The 21776-nt window shown below is 32.7% G+C and overlaps 1 protein-coding gene across 1 annotated transcript in view; it reads left to right on the top strand.

The window, feature by feature from the left end:
- LOC126886964 (tubulointerstitial nephritis antigen-like) overlaps nucleotides 1–21776 on the top strand; it is a 157015-nt gene that overhangs the window by 67167 nt on the left and 68072 nt on the right. Inside the window, exon 2 of the mRNA XM_050654167.1 lies at nucleotides 13436–13595. Coding sequence (XP_050510124.1) covers nucleotides 13436–13595 — 160 coding nt within the window. The remainder of the gene's footprint in view (nucleotides 1–13435; nucleotides 13596–21776) is intronic.

The raw sequence follows: 21776 nt of genomic DNA, 5'->3' as shown, positions 1-21776 counted from the left end.
AGTATAAATATTTTAAAAGCAATAATTTATTAACAGTTTTTTTAAAAAGGTTTATACCAGTATAAATACGGCCTCCCCTTTATGATAAATGGACTGTTCCATTTCTAGTCATTCGCTAAACTCGACACAACTGGCTAGTGATTGTAGAAGGTAATTTTTTTGTTTTTTGAGAATTTTGCCGAAATTGGCAAAATTACTAATTATTTAGTAATAATTATTAACTTATTAGCAATTCTTTTTTTGTCGAATTGGCAAAATTATTGACTAAAATCACTAGTCAGTATTGTGTCTGTGTACATCCTTCTAATGGAAAAAAATATTTGAAGATTTTTATCAAATTATGGATACCAAGAACATTTTCATTTATAACTCTTTTATTTTTAATTTGACAAATAAAAGTTATTCTTCATAAAAAGCTCTTCATGTTCTACGATTTATGATGCAACCATCATATATAGGGTGTCCCAAAAGTAGTGGAACGGTCGAATATTTCGCGAACTAAACATCGGATGGAAAAACTGAAAAATACGTGTTTCAATCATTTTCAAAAATCTATCCAATGACACCAAACACCAACTCCCACTACACACCCTGGAGGTGGGGTGGGGGGGTAACTTTAAAATCTTAAATGGAAACCCCTAGATTTTCTTGCAGATTTGGATTCGTTACGTAAAAGTAAGCAACTTTTATCCAAGACATTTTTTCGAACTGTGGATAGATGGCGCTATAATTGGGAAAAACGATTTATCCTGATACCATAGGTAAATTATAGAAACGGTCTAATATCTCGAGAAATACACTTCCAAATAAGAAACCAAAAAACAGGTTTTTAATATTTTTCGAAAACCTATCGATAAACACTAAACATGACCCTCCAACCCACCCCCTGGAGGTGGCGTGGGGGTAACTTTAAAATCTTAAATAACAACCATTAGTTTTTCATGACAAATCCGAATCTGTAATAAAAAGTGGGGGTTGCTATTTAATATTTTAAAGTTACCCCCCACCCCACCTCCAGGGGGTGGGTTGGAGGGTCATGTTTAGTGTTATTCGATAGGTTTTCGAAAAGTATTAAAAAAATTTGTTTGGTTTCTTATTTGGAAGTGTATTTCTCGAGATATTAGACCGTTTCTATAATTTACCCATGGTATCAGGATAAATCGTTTTTCCCAATTATAGCGCCATCTGTCCACAGTTCGAAAAAATGTCTTAAATAAAATTTGCTTACTTTTACGTAACGAATCCAAATCTGCAAGAAAATCTAGGGGTTTAGATTTGCGATTTTAAAGTTACCCCCCACCCCACCTCCAGGGGGTGTAGTGGAGGTTGGTGTTTGGTGTCATTGGATAGATTTTTGAAAATGATTGAACAAGTATTTTTCAGTTTTTCTATCGAATGTTTAGTTAGCGAAATATTCGACCGTTCCACTACTTTTGGGACACCTTGTATAAAATTTTATTAATTTTATACGAGGTATATAAAAAATATGAATTTCGATCAAGAGTAAACTACCTTTATAGTTCATAACATTTAAATTAGAATGATATAATGGCACATTAAAACATAATTATTAATTCTAAACTACTTTTCATAATAGAAATTTTCCATATTATGAATTAAAATACGTAAATATACAAAGTTTTCGTTATGATAATGCTCGAATTTTCAGCTTGTTTAAGTTAAAGTGTGGCTTATTTCCCAGTTAGAATAATAAATTACATAATTGCCACAAACAAAATAGCTTCAGAACAATTTTAAAATGTATGTAAAAATGTGAGTTTGATTAACTACTTTATTAACCTAGTGATTTTGCAGCGGAATCTTAGACGATTAACATTCTTCTCTTTTTTTAATACTAAATTTTCCAGCAAAGATTAAAATACCAGTAGCTATTTAATGACGTGGTTACTTAATATTAGGATAATCCTTGAAAAATATATTAAAACCCAGGACATACATTCTTTTCTGCTGTATATATTCAAATTTATATCATAAATATTAATGTAGGTACAATGTGACAAGATTTATAATTCTTTTAGGAATGTAGATTATAATATCGATTTCCATTGTGGTAGCTACTTATTAAAAGATGTACAAATAAGATGGATTAATTATAGTCCAGGGCGCATCTGTTTTGAGCTGGACGTTGAGAGGTGACTTAAATTTTTTTGCAAAAATTGCTTGAAAATAACTCAAGTAAGAATATTTGAGTTATCCTCCCACTCAAAATGGTCCCGAACATTGTTTAAATAATCAAAATGTCAAAATATGAAGGAAAAATTCGATTTTTTTATTAGTTTTTGGATTATAACTTTAAAACTGTTCATTTCTGATAAAAGTTGTACTTACATAAAAGTTGCGTAGTTAAATTTCCTACAATAAAGAATTAGTTAAAAATTAAAAAAATTGTCACCCTTGTTGCAAAATAGCAATAATTGCGAAAAAAAACCATACAAAAACAAGTATTCGCATTTTACGTCTTTCAACCATTTATGCTACACTTAGGACCTTCATATTTTACCCACAAAACCTTTATGATTTACTAAAATAACACTGTAAATTTCATTAAGATCGGTTTAACAGATTTTGCAAAATAAATTTTGCAATCCAGCTTTCGCAAGAAAAATTCATTTTTTTTAAATGTTGCAGGCCTTAAAATAAAGCAGATAGCAAGTTGAATTATTTTTGATTATAGAAGTGTACTGTACCTTCCATTTACAATTTGCAAAATTAAAATCGATTAATTACCACGGCGGCGTCAGAAATTTTTTTAAATAAACATTAATTTTTGGTGCTACGCGCAGGACAGCGGTGTTCGATCCACACAAGTTGATTTCCACCAAAATTTCTTCTAATCTTTTTCTAATATATTATTTTCTTACTGTATATTTTGTTGTATTTTAATATTTTAATTCCACAAAAATCAAACTAATGTTATTATTGTTTGTGAAATATTGTTTAAACAATTGCATATGTTTAAAAATAATAAACTTTTATTTTCTAAGTTAAAATATATGAACAAAGAAAGTTTTTGCTAAAAAAAGTGTTATTTCAAAGGATAGAGTATGTGTTTATATTTTGCAATAAACAAATTTATTTATTTATATCGAAATGTAATAAAAATTAAAATGTATCAATCATTATCAAAGGTCATTGGAATGCCTAATCAGAGCAAACTATCCGCTGTCCTGCGAGTAGCACCAATAATTAATGTTTATTTAAAAAAATTCCTGACGCCGTGGTGGTTAATCGATTTTAGTTTTGCAAAATGCAAATGAAACGGATAGTACACTTCTATAAGCAAAAAAATTTCAACTTACTATCTGCTTTATTTTCAGTCCTGTAACATTTTGAAAAAATGAATTTTTTTTGCGGAAGCTGGATTTCAAAATTTATTTTGCAAAATCTATTGAACCTATCTTAATGAAATTTACAGAATTATTTTACTGTGTCATAAAGTTTTTCTGGGTGAAATATGAAGGTCATAAGTGTAGCATGAATGGTTGAAAAACGTAAAATGTGAATACTTGTTTTTGTATGTTTTTTTCGAAATTATTGGTATTTTGCCGCTAGGCTGACTATTTTTTTAAATTGTAACAAATTCTATATTATAGGAAATTTAATTACGCAACTTTTATACCATTACAACTTTTCTCGGAAATGAATACTTTTAAAGTTATAATCAAAAAACCAAGGAAAAAATCGGATCTTTCCTTCATTTTTTGACATTTTGATTATTTAAACAATGTTCCGGACCTTTTTGAGAGGGAGGATAACTCAAATATTATTATTTGAGTTATTTTCAAGCAACTTCTGCAAAAAAATTTGAGTCACCTCTCAACGTCCAAATGTACTAATATTTTTACAGATGCGTCCTGGTCTATTAAGCAAATAAGTCCGAATGTAAATTACATCTTACTTTGAAACTTATTTTGTTAAAATTTCAGAGATTATGCTTTATTATTCTGTAGATGATACTACCTTGCAAGTTTTAATAATATACCTACCTACTTATTAATGAAGAAAACTCACGTAAACATTTATACAGTCTATTCCAACGAAAATTTGACCCCCTCCCCTCCCCAGAAACTCAGAAACCAAGAGCTTCATCAAAATAAAAAAAAAACACGTCAATTTATATTGGGAGGGAGACGAATTTTCATGCAAAATTTTTGGGGCATTGATGAGACTTGTTTACCATCTGTGGTATGCGTATTTTTTTTCAATATTTTCTGAATCGCTTATTCTAATACAGCTGCCGAATAAATCTTTAGTAACAACTTGAGTTCGACTATTGATTGCTAGTTTTCTAGGCTTCTTGTTAGTGCTCTTGATTGCTGCATTTTCAGGTGTTTCGAGAATACTTGTGAATGAAGTATTTTGGATGTTTAGGGAATCACTCTGATCGTCTTCTGAATCAATAACTTCATCGCTGCTAGAGTAATGCAAACTAAAGGATGAGTCAGAGTTGCTACTAACAGTATCTGGAAAGGGTTTTTTCGGGCGATTTTTCGATTGAATACCCGAAGTAGAGGGACGGCAGGAGTTGCTACTATCAGTGTCCAGACATAGTTCTTTTGAGCTATTGTTCGGTTGTAATCCCAAAGTAGAATGACAACGGTAATATTTTTGTTGCATGCCTGAAGTTGACGGGATACAATCATCTGCTTTATTATCAACGTTAGTTTCTGACAACGTCACATTCTCTTTATCTTCCTGTTGTTGGTATGTGATAGTACTAGGAGCAAACGCTATCTCTGGGATAGCTTCTGGGTTAAACGGATAAATTCCTGTTAAAATAAACCCCGATTTTATATTAGATGGCGTCATTGTTTTGTCCCAAGCAGTCGAAAAAATTGCAACAAATCTCTGTTTAGTAATAACACGATCCCTATGGACAGAATAATATTTCATAACGTCATCATCCCAGTAATATTCAAAGGCTCTAAATACAGCTTTGTCCATTGGTTGAAGCTCGTGAGTAGTATTACTAGGTAAACAGTATAGAGCAGTGGTTCCCAACGTTTTATGTCTGGCGACCCACCTTCTGATGTTTTTTCATATTCACGACCCATCTCTCACCCATGAAAATAAAGAACACGGTCACTGTACGCTACTCAGCTACTGTAAAAGGCACGGCGTGACCCATCTGAAATCCGCCCGCGACCCACTAGTGGGTCGCGACCCACCGGTTGGGAAACGCTGGTATAGAGTGATTTCGTATCATTTCTCTTAAAATACCTTCCAGCTAAGTAAAATGATCCTTTGCAATGAATTTATTAAGTTTTTGTGTCCTAGCCGGATTTAAGTTTTGTGCTTTCCTAGGTCTGATTCGAGGATTGCGCTTCATAAATCCACGTAGCCAATAACGACCAGCTATTCCTTTTCTTTCTTGGAAAGAATTTGGGATTTTATTGAGTTCTGTAAACCGATATATACATTTACACAGTACCCTTGCAGTAAGTGGATATCCAATTTGGGAAAGACGGATAATGCGTTGAACTAATTCTGCTTTTTAGGCATTTGTAAGTATAGTTTTTCGCCCTAGATAAGACTTTACTTGCTTTCACTGCTCTAAATATCGTCGAAGTGTCCGTCTTGGGATGTTATATGTACGACTAGCTCTGTTAACTGCGGTACCATTTTCCATCGTTCTTAAAGCTGCTACCAAATTTTCTTCGGTCCAGTTGCCTCGTAGGCCCCTGCACTGATACTGGGGCATTTTTGATATCTGTAACAAAAGAAATCAATCAATACAGCAAGCAAAATTTTTATTGTAGGGTAATATGGTCACAGGAAGATAAATATGGCCATGGCCATATTAACCCTACTTTTCACCTGGCCGTATTACTCAACACTCTATTTTGATATTTGTCTACGAAAAATATAATAAATCGAAAATTATACAACAAAATAAGAACATGTACACAATTTTTAAGGTCTACGAAACACGTAAATACAATTAATATAATAAAAACTTACCTATTAGAACCAGTTAAGATTTTTTTTAAAATAATGGAATTAATAACCACCTTTTACAACGGCGAGTTTTCACAACAATGACGTGCTGTTCTGACGTATACAGAATGTGGCACCATCTGTTTAACAATTTCGACACTAAATGTGTATTACTATGATCAAGATTTCTATCGTTCAAACATAAAAATAGTAGGAAATTTTTTAGATGGCCATATTACCGTACATGGCCATATTACCTACACATACCTTATTCAGGTTCCGATTTTGTTATTCTGGGCTTTTGTGACCACTGAACACGAATACGGAATCAGAACTGACTCTCGATGCACCTGGTGCCCAGGATCACTGCTGAGGCACGTATCTTCTAGACTTTCGAAGATTCTCGGCACTCAATTAATACAGATTACTCGGGGATTACATATCAATCATCATGGGTACTAGGTGCCCCGTGGGTCAGTTCTGATGTCATATTCGTGTTTAGAAACCCTCCGAATAAATTATTTGTTTCAATTTAATGCCGAAATTCCTCGAAACTCCAGAAGCTGACGTAACTCTGAGTACCAGGGGCGCCGGGGGTCGATTCTGATGACGTATTCGTGTTCAGCCATCCCAAAAACCTCCGAGTAATCTATTTGCATCACTTTATTGCTGAAAACCCTCGAAACTCCAGATGACGTGCCTTAGCAATAACCCTGGGCACCAGGTGCTTCGGAGGTCGGTTCTGATTACATATTCGTTTTCAGTGACCCCAAAAGCCTCCCGAATAGCAAAATCTGGCCTTTAATATACTGATTTTTACATGTTTATGCACTTTTGGATGCATTTTTATGCACTTTTAAATGCATGTTTATGCACTTTAAAATTACAATTATGCAAATCCACCCATATTTTTATAGTCGAGGAAATGAAGCTGGAAAAATGGCAAAACCTCGCAATTTTTTCGTCCAGCATCGATTTGTACAAAAATTTGGGATTAGGCTCATTTCACCCTCCAGTTCATTTTTTATATTGAGCCGTTTTACGCTTTTGGCATTTTAAGGGTGAAAACCACCCCTAATTGCAAAAAATTATAAAATAACATTTTAAACTTTAATATTGTCAACATTTGCTTCTTATTAGTTACATAATGATTGTTTTGTGCTTTAAGATATAATATCACAATATTTCAACCCTTAAAACCACCCTTGTTGGAGCTAGGTAAAATTTGGTTTTGACTGGTTAAATAATGATTGTTTTATGCTTTAGGATATAATATCATAATATTTCACCCTTAAAAACCACCCTTAATAACATGGCAATTTTCATAAGTAGACAATTTAATAGATCTATACAGAAAAAAAGTAGAATTAAAGAATTACAAAAACATTTATTTACACAAAAATACGAATTTACAAATATATAAAAATTCACATACAAATAGATTTTAGTCATTCAGTATACGAACCGGCTCTGTGGTATTATATAGATACATTGAAAATGCTCTATAAGGGGACTATCCGAATTTTTCGAAAAAAAAATAGTTTTATAAACATAGCTCCTTCATTTTTGGCGATAAAAAGTTTTTTCAATAACAGCTTTGTAGGATTTTTGAAGATTAATAAGACTGTGTAAATTAAATTCCGTAAGATCCCTTATTTTTTAATTGAGGTGGGTTTAAAGGGCTCGAATAAGGGGATGTTTGCTCGTAAATAGATGTTTGCTATATCTCGCTAACTGTTTACTGTAATGAAAATCTATGCATAAGGAAATTTTACCTATTAAATAAGCTATAATTTAGTAGTGTACCATTTTTTCGTATTTGCAGTATTTTCGAAGATATTTTAAATAAAATGATAAAAAATGCCAAATTGCAAAAATTCAATTTTTCTTTAAACATATTTTTTTCTAAAATTAGGCCTTTTAAATAGGTCAAACTTCTTGAGTATATTGCTAATATAAATATAAAAGGAATTACAGAAAGGCGAAGACCAATTTTTAGTTACAAGGGTAGGTAGGGGGGTTGTCTTCACTGTTTTTTACGTAGAGCAAAATAGGTACCGAAATTTTTTTATCATAAGTTGCTCAATTTTTATGCTAGAAACTATTTATTATTATTTTTTGAAAGACCTTATTGTATGATTGAAAAAACATCATTAAGTTTTCCTGGAAAAATGCAAAGTTTTCCCGTTATTTGTATTTGATTATTTCAAATTATGCATTTGACGAAAAAAACTAACTTTTAACATGCCGTATCTCGTTTTGTATTGGTCGTAGAAATATTATAGGAAAACTGTTTCGTTTGTATTACTAAAAGATACAATTTTGATATCTACAGTTCTTTTGATTAAATGAATATTTTTCGAGTTATTCTCAAAAAACCCTCTAAAAAAGGTCGATTTTTCCGTCGAAAAACTGTTACTTTCAACCGCGAATAACTCGAAAATATTAGTTTTACGAAGAAAATGTAAAAAACATTTTTTTTCTTAAAATTACTTTTTACATCGATTTATATATATAGTGACTGTACACCCCGATATGGGGCTAAGTCGCGTAAGCTTTCTAGATCCTATTTCTTAGGAGGATCAGTCCCTTTTGCTTATGTTATCTTCTTAACGATTTCTCTCCATTTTTCCTATCTCTAGTTTTTCCCCGCCATTCTCTGACTCCTGCGTTTTTTAAGTCTTCTTCAACTTCTTGCAACCACTTTGATCTTGGTCTTCCTCTTTTCTTTCTTCCTCCTGGATTCCATTCTATCATAGCATATGTCACTGCTTCATCTCCTGCCCGCCAGATGTGACCTAACCATCTAACTCTGCATTGCTTTATTTTGGTCACGATATCTTCTTTTAGTACTTTCTTAATCTCTGCATTTGTTCGGCTTCGATATTCATTTTGCTCTGTTCTGATTGGTCCCAGTATGGTTCTCATGATCTTTCTCTCCACTATTCTTAAGTTTTCTTCATCTTTTTTAGTCATCGTCATTGTTTCTGCTGCGTATAATAATATTGGTCTAATTATGGTGTTATACATTCTCATCTTGGTTTTAATAGACAGTATTTTGCTTTTAAGTAGTGTTTTATTTGCAAAATAAGCTTTATTCGCTGCCAATATTTTTTCTTTTATTTCTGGTATTCTTTCACCCGTTTTGCTTATTGTCACTCCTAGGTATTTGAAATGTTCTACATCTTCAAACTCTGAATTTCCTATTTTGGTTTTTCCTTTTATTGCTGGTTTCCCTAGTCTTAATATTTTCGTCTTTTCTTCATTTAATGTGAGTCCCATTGTCTCCCCTTTCTCTTTTATTTCTTCTAGCATTTCTTTCATTATGTTTCTATTTTTTGCAATAATAACAATGTCGTCTGCATATGCGATTATTTGTCCACCTCTTGTTCTTAGGTTTCCTTTGTTTATATTTCGTAGTACATATTCTAAAGCTAGATTAAACAGTGTCGTGGATAAGGCATCCCCTTGTTTCACTCCTTTATTTATAATGAATTCATCTGTCTCGCCTCTTTGCGTCTTTATGCTAATTTTGGTAGTTCTCATTGTCATATTTATTAATTTTCTGAGTTTATGTGGGATTTTTAATTTTTCCAGGGCAATCATTAGTTGTTTTCTCTTAATCGAATCAAATGCCTGTTTGAAATCGATGAATAGCATTTCTAATTGCAGTTTGTATTCATTTGCTTTTTCCATTATTTGTTTTATTGTGTGTATAGCATCTATTGTTGATCTTCCTTCTGTGAATCCACATTGGTACTGTCCCACTCTCTTCTTCGTGATCTTTGACAATCTTTTTCTTATTATCGAAGTCAATATTTTATATGTTGTGCTTAGTAGTGTTATTCCTCTATAATTTTCACAAATTTGTTGGTCTCCCTTTTTATGTATTGTTATTACCTGCCCTATCTCCCAGTCCTCTGGCATCTTCTCTTCCTTCCATATATTTTTCAATAGTGATAGTATTTTTTCCTTCAGTTCCTTTCCTCCATATTTTATAAGTTCCATGTTAATTTCGTCTTTTCCTGGAGCTTTTCCATTTTTGCTCTTCTGTATTACTTCCTCGAGTTCATCTATTGTTGGCTCTTTTGAGACTGCAATGTGTATTTCGTCTGCATCTTCGTCCACCGTTTCCTCTTCGTGCATTTCTTCTCCAGTGTATTCCTCCGTCAAGAGTTCTCTGTAGTGATCTGCCCATACCTGCCTATATTCAGTGTCTTCTACAATGACTATTCCCTCTTTATTTTTTATTCCGTTTGTTTTACCTTTGTATTTTTTGGTTTGTTCTTTAATATTTTTATAGAAATGTTTCGTGTTTCTATTTGTTCTTTCCTGTTCTATTTCTTGCATCTTTTCATCTGCCCATCTTCTTTTATTTTGTCTTATAATTTTCTTAGCGTCCTTTCTTAATTTTTCATAACTTTCTCTGTCTTCCTCTTTATCCGTTCTCAGCCATTTAATTCTTGCTTGCACCTTTTGTGCTGTTAGTTCTTTACATTCGTTGTTATACCATTCGTTTTTTGTTTTCTTCTGGTGTTTGCCTACCTGCTTTTTTGCAGCTTCTTCTATTGACTTTTTGATCATGTCCCATTCTGATTTGATGTCCTCTGCTTTATATTTCTCTCTTATTTGCACTGTTACTTCTTCTTCATATTTTTTTCTAATATCTGCATTCTGCAATTTATTGACATTCCATTTTTTCTGTTGATTTTTCTGTTTAGTTTGGATTTTAACTTTTTGTCTTATGGTGGCTGCGACCATATAGTGGTCTGAATCCGCACACGCACCTCTGAAAGTTCTCACGTCCTTCATTGAAGATTGTTTTCTTTTGTTTATTAGTATGTGATCAATTTGGCTATACGTTTTCTGATCAGGTGACCTCCATGTTACTTTATGCATTTTAGGGTGTTCAAATTTTGTTGAGCTTATTATCATGTTTGTTCTTGTTGCTAGGTTACATAGTCTTAGACCATTATCATTAGTGTTTTTGTGTACGGTGTGTTTTCCTGCAATTTGCTGTAAAAAATCTTCTTTTCCAATCTGGGCATTGAGGTCTCCTAGTATAATTATAACATCTTCTTTGGGTATTTTTTCCATCTCTTCTTCTATCTTATCATAAAAATTGTCTTTATCGTCTGTGTTGCTTGTTTCTGTAGGTGCGTATAGGTTTAATAGTGATATATTGAATGGTTTATTATTTATTCGTACATACGCAATTCTTTCACATATCGGTTTAAAGTTTATGACTTTTTCTCTTAGCTGTCCTAGAATCATGAATCCCACTCCTTTTTGTCCTTGCTTCTTTCCTCCTGAGTATAATAGTGTAAAGTCTTGTTTATCAATCTGTCCTTGTCCCTCCCACCGTATCTCTTGCAGTGCTGCAATATCTATTTTATACTTTGCTAGTTCTTTGCTTATTTCTAGCATTTTTCCTGGTGCCAACATCGTTCTAATATTCCATGTGCTTATTTTCAGTTCTTTATGTTTTTTATTTTTTTGTTTTCGTCTTGTATTTTTGTTTCCTTGTCTGCTCTTATTTATTTCTTTTTTGTGATACATCAATTTATCTGCACTCATTTCCTTTTTATTTGCCTCGTCCGTCGCCAAATAAGTATTGTCTTGTATTCTCTCATCAGTTGCTAGTTTTTTGAAACGTTTTGAAAAACCTCATCCAACTGATTCTTGTTCTTATTCCATTTCCTCTCCCGTCCATCTATTATCAATTTGTTGTGCTTAATTTGGACGCGTTTTCCTTTCTTTATTTCATCATTTGCTATTTTGACTATTTCTTTTTGTATTTGTAATTCCTCTTTCGTTAAATCATTGTTTATATATATTCTTTCTTCTTTTACTTCTTTAAGTTTTCTTTTATTTTCCATTACTTTTATTTTTTCCTCTTTGTTTGGCAATCTGACTAAACATGTTTTGTTTCCTAATTTCACAGCTTCTTCTATCTTTATATTAATATCTAGTTCTTTTTTCATAAAGTTCTCCATTGTTTCTTTTAGTAATCTTCTATCTCCCGTATCTATTGTCATTCCCTGTACTATAACATTATTTTCTTTTCTTGCTCTATCGAGTCTTTCAAGGCGCACTTTTACATCTTCCAGTTCCTTTTTCATGTGTTCATTTTCTCTTCGCACTTCACCATTCTCTTGTCTTAATTCTTCTAATTCAATTCGGAGTTCCCTCATTTCTTCTCTGTATTGCCTTTGCTCCTCTTTAATTTCTTTTACGTGAATTTTCAGATCTTGTGTCTCTTTCGTTAAGTTTGCCATCATATTTAATATTTGGTCTAGTTTGTCTTCCTCTGTGTTCCTTTTATCTGGGGTTCTTGATACTTTTTTGCTTTTCGAAAAAGACTGCTCTTCATTTTCTCTATATCTTTTCCGATTATCGTCGGATGTGTAATCGTCGGGGTTCATTTTCTTACCGAAATTGCTCGCGATAAAATCACCCTCCCCACCTATCGCGCCAGAGGAAGATGATTTTCTCAAGCAATATGTTTCTCTTTCGAATGTGTTACCCCTAAATTGAATTAAATTAAATTAAATTATTTTACGTTATTTTGGAGCAGTTCGATTCAACAGTTCCCACCTTTAACTTTCAAAATTCCAGTTTCTGGAGCTTGTAATCAACGTTCTAATGATCTACTTTTTTGGCTTGATGTTGAATTAAATTGTATTTGTTGTTTTAAGTTTATGTATTGTATTTAATATTATTGTACTTACAGTCTGTTTCAAAAGTTTATTTCTATAACTTCACTTAACACTAATCGTCTTTGACACACTGTAACTAAAATCACTTTAGAAACTATTTCTTATTCGCCAAAAAATTGAATTTTTAGAGAGCCTGATTTTTCACGTGTTGATCTGCCTTACATCGATTTACATGGTTAAAATGTAATAAAAAATTCTCACCCCCGAGATGGGGTGGAAACTACCCCCAAGGTTTTAGCGTACAGCAGCATGATATATAAAAATGATCCTTGGACTATTCCCTACCTTCTGTGAAAATTTCAAGTAAATCCATGCTGGACGAAAAAATTGCGAGCCAAAATGCTTCATTTCCTCGACTATTATTGTAGGAATTGAATATAAATTGGTTTATTGCAGAAAAATGGGAAATATTCATATTCTTCTCTAGGTTCTTCTATAGCTTCCTCTTTCTTAAAAAGTTCTTCCCTTAAAATAAAATATACGAAACAAAATTTTAGCAGTGAGTGAGTTCTTCTTCTTCTTCTTAGCCTTCTATCGTCCACGTTTGGACATAGGCCTCTCCCAACTCCTTCCATCGGTCTCTATCCTGAGCAACATATTTCCAATTCGTTCCGGCTACTCTTTTAATATCATCAACCCATCTCATCTGTGGTCTTCCTCTCGGTCGTTTACTTTGGTAAGGTCTCCAATGTGAGTGAGTTAGCAGTGAGTAATAATTGTACTCGACTTGCATCTAAATATGTTTTTTTTTGTTACAGATGATAAGACATTATATCTTGGGCTGCGTTTTAGCAAGCTCCTTAATCCTTTTGGTAAGCTCCTTCAGAGGTGACGACTTTGCTGATCTCCCAGGTCCTTATTGTGAAAACATTGGATGCTGCAACAATAGATTAGATTCTTGCTCAGTGCCTATTTTGGGTAAGTCTAATTATTTTTATTCCTTCTGGAAAAATTATATAGTCTTAGCTCTGCAGTGTACATTACTATTTTAGATCTTTATCAAGATTACCTTTATTATCTATGTATACATTGGAATTTTGTATTATATGACCCAAAATTAATTAGAATAAATAGAGAGTAATGCTTTGACTGATAGCACAGTGCAAAAGGAGAAACATGTAGTATCAAAGTCAACGGAAAGAAAACAAAAACAATGATCGCAAAAATCGCAAAAATAGCCCCTTAATAAATACCTATATTGATAAATGAACATTTAGTCCATGTGGTGAGACCGCTCCCGTCTGAAAAAAGTTTCTGATTCGGTTTATTTGTGGAATCCTATTCAAAAATGTCCCCTTTAAACAAATCTGAAAGGTTCCGGGCAGAATTTTTGGGCAGAAATTGTTTAAACAATTTTTTTAAACAAATACAAAAGATCATGTTTTTTTGCTCTGGAACATATATTTTTAGATTTTTTGGGTCAATCTAAACAAGAAAGGTATCTTGTAATTTTTCTCAGAAATTGATAGTTTTCGACTTATAGGCGATTTAAAATCTGAAAAATGCGAAAATACGCATTTTCGAGGCTTAAAAACTCATATTTAAATTAGTACTTTTGAGGTTGCCAGATACTTAGATTGAAGACTAAATATTCAGCTTCAAGATTCTGAAGAGTGATCGCGTCTAACTTTAATTTATACCGTTGTGCTTTAATTGTTAAATATGCGTGTTTATCCGATTTTTTTTGCCGGTGCGGCGCGCTCCATTTCAAAAATCTCCTATTTTTCTCCCAAAAATATTTTTTCTAGATTCTTTGGGACATTATAAATAAAACAAGTATCTCGACATTTTTCTCAAAAGTTAATAGTTTTTAAGTTATAAGCGAGTTAAAATCCGAAAAATGACAAAAAACGCATTTTTGGATTTTAAATCGCTTATAACATTAAAACTATTAACTTTTGAGAAAAATGTCAGGACACTTATTTTATTTAGAATGTCCCAAAGAATCTACAAAAAATATTTTTCGGATGAAAATAGAAAAAAAATCGGGTAAACACGCATATTTAACAATTAAAAAATAACAGTATAAATTAAAGTTAGACGCGATGACTTCAGAATCTTGAAGCTGAATATCTAGTCTTCAATTTAAGTATCTGGCAACCTCAAAGATATTAACTTAAATATGAGTTTTTAAGCCTCGAAAATGCGAATTTTCTCATTTTTCAGATTTTAAATCGCCTATACTCGAAAACTATCAATTTATGAGAATATTTATAAGATACCTTTATTGTTCAGAATGACCCACAAAACTTAAAAATATATGTTCCGGAGCAAAAACGTGATCTTTTCTATTTGTTTAAAAAAATTGTTTAAACAATTTCTGCCCAAAAATTCCGCCCGGCACCCTTCAGATTTGTTTAAAGGGAACATTTTTGAATAGAAATCCACAAAGAAACCGAATCAGAAATTTTTCCAGACGGGAGCGGTCTCACCACATGGACTAATTGAACAAATTCAGATATCTTGAATATCTAACCTAACCTATAATACAATAGATCCAAATCAAGACATAATACTCTGGGCTAATTAGCAAAATACAAGGAAAAGTTATTTACCAGCAATTTTATTGCTGGAATCGAATCTTATGATTCTATATATTAATAATATAGGTATTCAAAGTCCGCAGATGGTGTGATACTTTTTTTTATAAACAAATTGGCGCTTGAAAATCGTGTTTTTTAATTTTTGCTCTATAACTCCAAAGATTTTAACTTTACACCAAAAATACCCAAATAAAAATTCACCGTAATTCAATTCTGCATAGACACGTGTTTTTCCCGATTTACTTCGACGAAAATTTTTCCCGAAAAATAAGGGTTTTTCCAACAAAATCTTTAATTTTCAACTAAAATTTTAGATAAGTAATTGTTTATCAATAATTAAATAACTTGGTAGTATAAAAGCCCTTTTCGCATTGATTATAATTCCAGAAGACGATGGAAATTGAATGAACAGTTTAGCAACAATTGAATTGTTAATTAAAAATTTACGGTCGCTTTAATAACCACAATAATTATGATACATAAGAATAACTATGATTTTTGTCTAAAGAGACACTGTACCTATCTAATGTAATTTACAGAATTAAAATTGGACTATTTAAGTGGCCTCAGGAATAATTTAAAATTATAAACAATTTTTTGGCTTATAAACAAATAGAATATTTCGGGAAATATTAAATTAAATTAAATCATGAAAATGGTATTGGAAAAAAAAGGGCAGGACGCTTCTTTTAAAAGCAAAAACGTTTAATTGTGATAAGTGGTTCCTGAGATACAATCGGTCAAAATTGACCGGCGTTTACGGCAAATATATAAACAATAGGATCATAATTTCCAAACCATCACCTTTTTATTTTTGTCCTCTTTCTCTACACCAATTTTCATATCTTTAAAATACTCATAACATATATTATTATAATAAAAACTATCGATATTACGAGTGGAAATTGCCAAAAATAGCAAAATCCCAATCAAAAATTAGGTTGGAGAAAATGTAATCTCAAAGCTCAAAATCGGTATACGTTAAAAAAATGCGTTTACTCGGCTTCCCATAGAGCAATTTTCTTCATTCTATTTTTGTTCCCAAGTAACTCGAGTAGAGCCATCTAACTAATGCATTATTAAATGTAAAACTTGCTTTTGTTATAATAGATTAATTTATTTATAAGAAAAGAAAATTACATATTTTTTCCAGTTGCAGATTTTTTTAGATAAACTTACTACAAGTGTACCTTTTAACGTTAAAAACACACATTTGAAAGTTGTATAATTATTTAAACAATCTTTATTTATACAAATTAAATATTTTTGTTATAATAAATAAATGAATTTATTGTAACAAAACAAAAGCAACTTTGAGATTTAATAATGCGTTAGTTAGATGGCTCTACTCGAGTTACTTAAGAACAAAAAATCAATGAACAAAATTGCTCCATGGGAAGCCGAGAAAATGCATTTTTTTTAGCGTATACCGATTTTGAAATTTGAGATTACATTTTCTCCAACTTAATCTTTGATGGGAATTTTGCTATTTTTGGCAATTTTCACTCGTAATTTCGATAGTTCTTATTATAATAATATATGTTGTGAGTATTTTAAAGATACGAAAATGGGTGTAGAGAAAGAGGACAAAAATAAAAAGGTAATTTTTTCAAAATTATGATCCTATTGTTTATATATTTGCCGTTAATGCCGGTCAACTTTTCCCGGTTGTATCTCAGGAACCACTTATCACAATTAAACGTTTTTTCTTTTAAAAGAAGCGTCCTGCCGCTTTTTTTCCAATACCGTTTTCATAATTTAATTTAATTTAATATTTCCCGAGATATTCTAGTTGTTTATAAGCCAAAAAATTGTTTATAGTTTTAAAACAATCCTGAGGCCGTTTAAATATTCTAATTTCAATTCTTCTAAACTACATTAAATAGGTACAGTGTCTTTTTATACAAAAATCATAGTTATCCTTATGTATCATAATTATTGTGGTTATTATAACGACCGTAAATTTTTAATTAACAATTCAATTGTTGCTAAACTGTTCATTGAATTTCCATCGGCTTTTGAAATTATAATCTATGAGAAAAGAGATTTTATATTACCAAGTTATTTAATTATTGATAAACAATTACTTATCTAAAATTTGAGTTGAAAATTAAAGATTTTGTTGAAAAAACCCGCAATTTCCGTGGAAAATTTTCGTCGAAGTAAATCGGGAAAAACACGCTTCTATGCAAAATTTACAAAATTACAGTGAATTGGAGTTATAGAGCAAAAATTGAAAAAACACGATTTTCGGGAGCAATTTGTTTATAAAAAAAGTAGCACACCATCTGCGGACTTTGCATACCTATATTATTAATATATAGAAACATAAGCAGACCTCAAAATAGCCATGCAGAACTTTTTAAAAACCAATCTACAGCTAGAAATAAACGTTAGAACTGTAATAAAAATAGGAGAATCTCACTATCTCATCCAATTATATAATGGTGAAGACAAGCGAACAGTCATGGAAAACAAATATAAACTAAAAAACATAAGAAATCAAAAAATCTTCCTAAACAATGACATGACGAAACAAGAGAGGAAAATACAAAAACAGCTCCGAGAATTTGCTAAAGACGGAAAAGAAAAGGGAAAAGAAGTAAAAATGGGATATAATAAAGTTACAATAAACGGGGAGGAGTGGAGATGGAATAGAGTAAACGAAAAAATTGACAAATCTGCTCCAAAAAACTAAGGAAACAACAAACGAGGGGTAGTAAAGACGATGACGACAACGCAAAGACAACGGAATGGAATTCGGATAAAGAAAAAAAAGAAAAACATACAAAAGGAGAGGATAATCAACAAGAAAATGGACAAAAGAAAAAGGTCATTGAAAAACAGCTAGCATGATTGATGTGGAAATGAAACAAGACACAAAAACTAGAATAAACGAAAATAACAACTTGAAAATTGGTACATGGAATTTAACATCCCTTAGAGGAAAGGAATGCGAATTAGTGCAAGAAATGCAAGAATTTAAAATGCAAATAATAGGTATTAGCGAAACAAAGAAATGTGGAAGAGGAAAAGAAAAAATATCAGAAAATTACACCATATATTACTCCGGGGTAGACAAAGAACTTAGAGCGAAAGAAGGAGTAGGCATATTAGTCACAGAGACAATAGAAAAAAGAATATCAGATTTCAAACCTATATCCTCGAGAATCATGTATATAAAAATAGAAATGGAAGAGGAATGGTACATAGTGCAAATATATGCACCAACAGAAGGAACGGAAGAAGAAAAAATGGAAGATTTCTAGAATGAACTACAGAATACCCTAGATGAGATACGAGAAAAATGTGAAAGAATAGTGTTAATGGGAGATTGGAATGCAAGGATAGGAAAAGATGAAAACAAAGGACTTGGGTGCATGGGAAGACATGGTGAAGAGATCCTAAACAGAAATGGAATTAAAATGATCAGATTCTGCCAGACAAACGACCTATTAATAGGAAACTCGTTTACACAGCAATTACTACAAGATAAATATACATTTGTAGCAGAAGGCAGAGATGCAAAAAGCATAATAGATTACGTAGTCTACACCCAAGAAACGAAACAAAATATAAAACAAGTCTGGACAGAACAGAGAGCAGAGATCGGAACTGATCACAGACTGGTAATGGCAGAGATGACATGGCGAAAACCGGTACAACAAGAACAGATAGAATACAGCAGAATAGCAATAAAAAAGCTAAAAGATGAACAAAAGAAAAGGAGATACCAAGAAGAAACTGATAAGGAGTTCAAAATGGAGGAGAGAAAGAAAATAGAAATGGATATGGAGGAAAAATGGGAAAAATTTAAAGAAGTAATAATAAATAAGGCAGAAGAGATATGCGGAAATCTAACAGTCGGAAAATTAAAGAAAAAGACGGAATGGTGGAATGCAGATATACAGGAAGGAGTGAGGAAAAAGAAAAAGGCATGGAAAAAATACAATCGCACAAGAGAGGATCAAGATAAAAAAGAATACCAAAAACACAGAAACATAGTGAAAGAACTAATAAGAAAGGGAAAAAAAGAGAGTTGGAAGAAGTTTGGTGAATCCCTAAACCAAAATTACAGAGACAACAACAGATGCTTCTGGAATAAAGTAAGGAGTCTAAGAGGAAAGAAAAGAAAAGAACTCAGAGGTGTAAAAGACAAACACAACAAACTAAAGACAAATACAACAGAAATACTAGAGGTGTGGAGAGAATATTATGAAGAGAAATATATGGGCGAGGAAAGTGAAGAAATAGAGACAGAGGAAACCATAGAACAGACAGCAGAGGACGAAAACCAAATGGAAGAAATAAGTACAGAAGAATTGGAAGAAGCGATAAGTAGAATAAAAATAGGAAAAGCGAGCGGAGCAGATAAAATTGATCCCGAAATGATAAAATGGATAGGGAAAGAAGGAAAGAAGTGGTTGCTGGAAATAATGGGAGAAGCATGGAGAACAAACAAAATGCCGAAAGAGTGGGAAGAAAACTTACTGATCCCAATTCACAAGAAAGGAGAAGAATCCAACTGTGGAAACTATAGAGATATATGCCTCTCATCAGCAGTGTTCAAGCTATATACGAGAATAATAGAAACCAGATTAAGAACAGAGGTAGAAGAAAAACTTGAAGACGAACAAACAGCATTCAGAGCCCAAAGACAAACAGTTGACAACATAAGCATACTACGAAATATAATAGAAAAAAATAATGATCGGGGAACAAACATATATATAACCTTCATAGACCTTAAAGCAGCGTTCGACTCAGTAGACCGGAAAGTATTGTGGAATACTATGGAGGAGCTGGGAATACCGAGGAAACTATTAGAGATAATTAAAAGTACGTACAGTAGAGTGGTGGGAAAAGTACAAATGGGAGGTAGCAGATCACTAGAATTTAGGATGAACAAGGGAATAAAACAGGGAGATAGCCTAAGCCCACTCCTATTCGTCATAATTATGGATCAATTATTTAAAAATGTGAAAATAAGGACTAATCAATTAAAAACAATAATAGGCTACACACACCTAACACCAGTTATGATAGAAGGATTACTGTATGCGGACGACGTCGTTCTCATAGCAGACAACCCGAGAAAGATGCAACGACTAATTGATGTATGGACTGAGGAAATAGAGAAAATGAAATTAGAAATAAACATCAGCAAATGCAAGACGATGAAAATAGGTCAGCAGGAGCACGAGATTGGAGGTGAAACACGAGTGTTCTGTAGAGGACAAGAATTGGAGAGGGTGACGGCCTACGAGTACCTGGGAACGATAATATCAAATGACGGAAAGCTAGACCTAGAAATTGCAAATAGGACAAAGAAAGCTACGAAAATATACTATGCGATTAATAATACGATACTGGGAAAACGGGAAATCAGCCAGGAAACAAAAATACATGTATATAATACAATCACAGCACCAACTCTTCTATATGCAAGCGAGACATGGGTCACAAATAAGAGACATGAAAGTGCCATAAATGCAGCAGAAATGAAGCATCTGAGAAAAATAGCTGGAAAGACGAAGATGGACAGGGAAAGGAACGAAAACATCAGAAACGTGCTAAGCCAGGAACCAATAGAAAAAAAAATTGAAAAAAGAAAACTGAATTGGTTTGGACATATAACTAGGATGAACGAGAACAGACTAGTAAAGAAGGTGACAGATGCCAAAAGACAGGGGAAAAGAAGAAGGGGCAGACCTAGAAAGGGGTGGATGGAGCAAATCGAGGAAATCGGGACAAAGAGAGGGAAAACAGTGCAACAGATGAAGGAAATGGCAGGAGACCGGAAGGCGTGGAAGAAATGGGTAAAAGATGGATAGGTGATACCAAAGTCCGACGCTCTTATAGGGCATAAGGACAACGAGAAGAAGAAGAAGAAGAAACATAAGATTCGATTCCAGCAATAAAATTGCTGCTAAATAACTTTTCCCAAAAATGGCCTATTCACCGATAATCTGCCCAGACTATAAAAACAATCCTTTCTTAAGAATGCTACCATTCTTTATAGCAAATGATGCTAAAACTTACGTCCAGCAGTCCAGCTACCACATGGTATGTGTATATGTATAAAGCATTAGGCTACTCCTTCGAGGAACCATTTCAAAAACGAAGAAGTTCTAAGACAAATGGGCGTAAATCGAGAATTTTTGTCCCGTGCCCAAGAACATAAGTCCTTAGGCACGGGAGATATACATTCCTACAGTTAATAATGGAAGAAAATAAAGAGAGCAGACTTGGCACCTTTAGACGACAGATGAAGTGGCTAAGAACCATCAAAGAATGGACTGTTTTGATTATCAAACCACTCATAAGAAAGAAGAAACGCAAGATTTTGATGAAGTCAGCGCCAACTTTTATTACAAAAGGGCATCTGAAGAAGATGGATATGGACTAAAAATGAAATCTCGTTTTTACTTATTTATCGGTCTAAGTGAAGTTCAATTTGGATGCAGAGCAGGACTCGGAATGATGGATGCACTTTTCAGTTTGACAGTTCTAATACAGAGAGCCAGGGATGTCAACTGTGATGTGTATACATGTT

The sequence above is a fragment of the Diabrotica virgifera genome, chromosome 6 (genome assembly GCF_917563875.1).
Source record: "Diabrotica virgifera virgifera chromosome 6, PGI_DIABVI_V3a".
Lineage (NCBI taxonomy): Eukaryota > Metazoa > Arthropoda > Insecta > Coleoptera > Chrysomelidae > Diabrotica > Diabrotica virgifera.
This window is presented reverse-complemented; position numbering and strand designations above follow the sequence as displayed.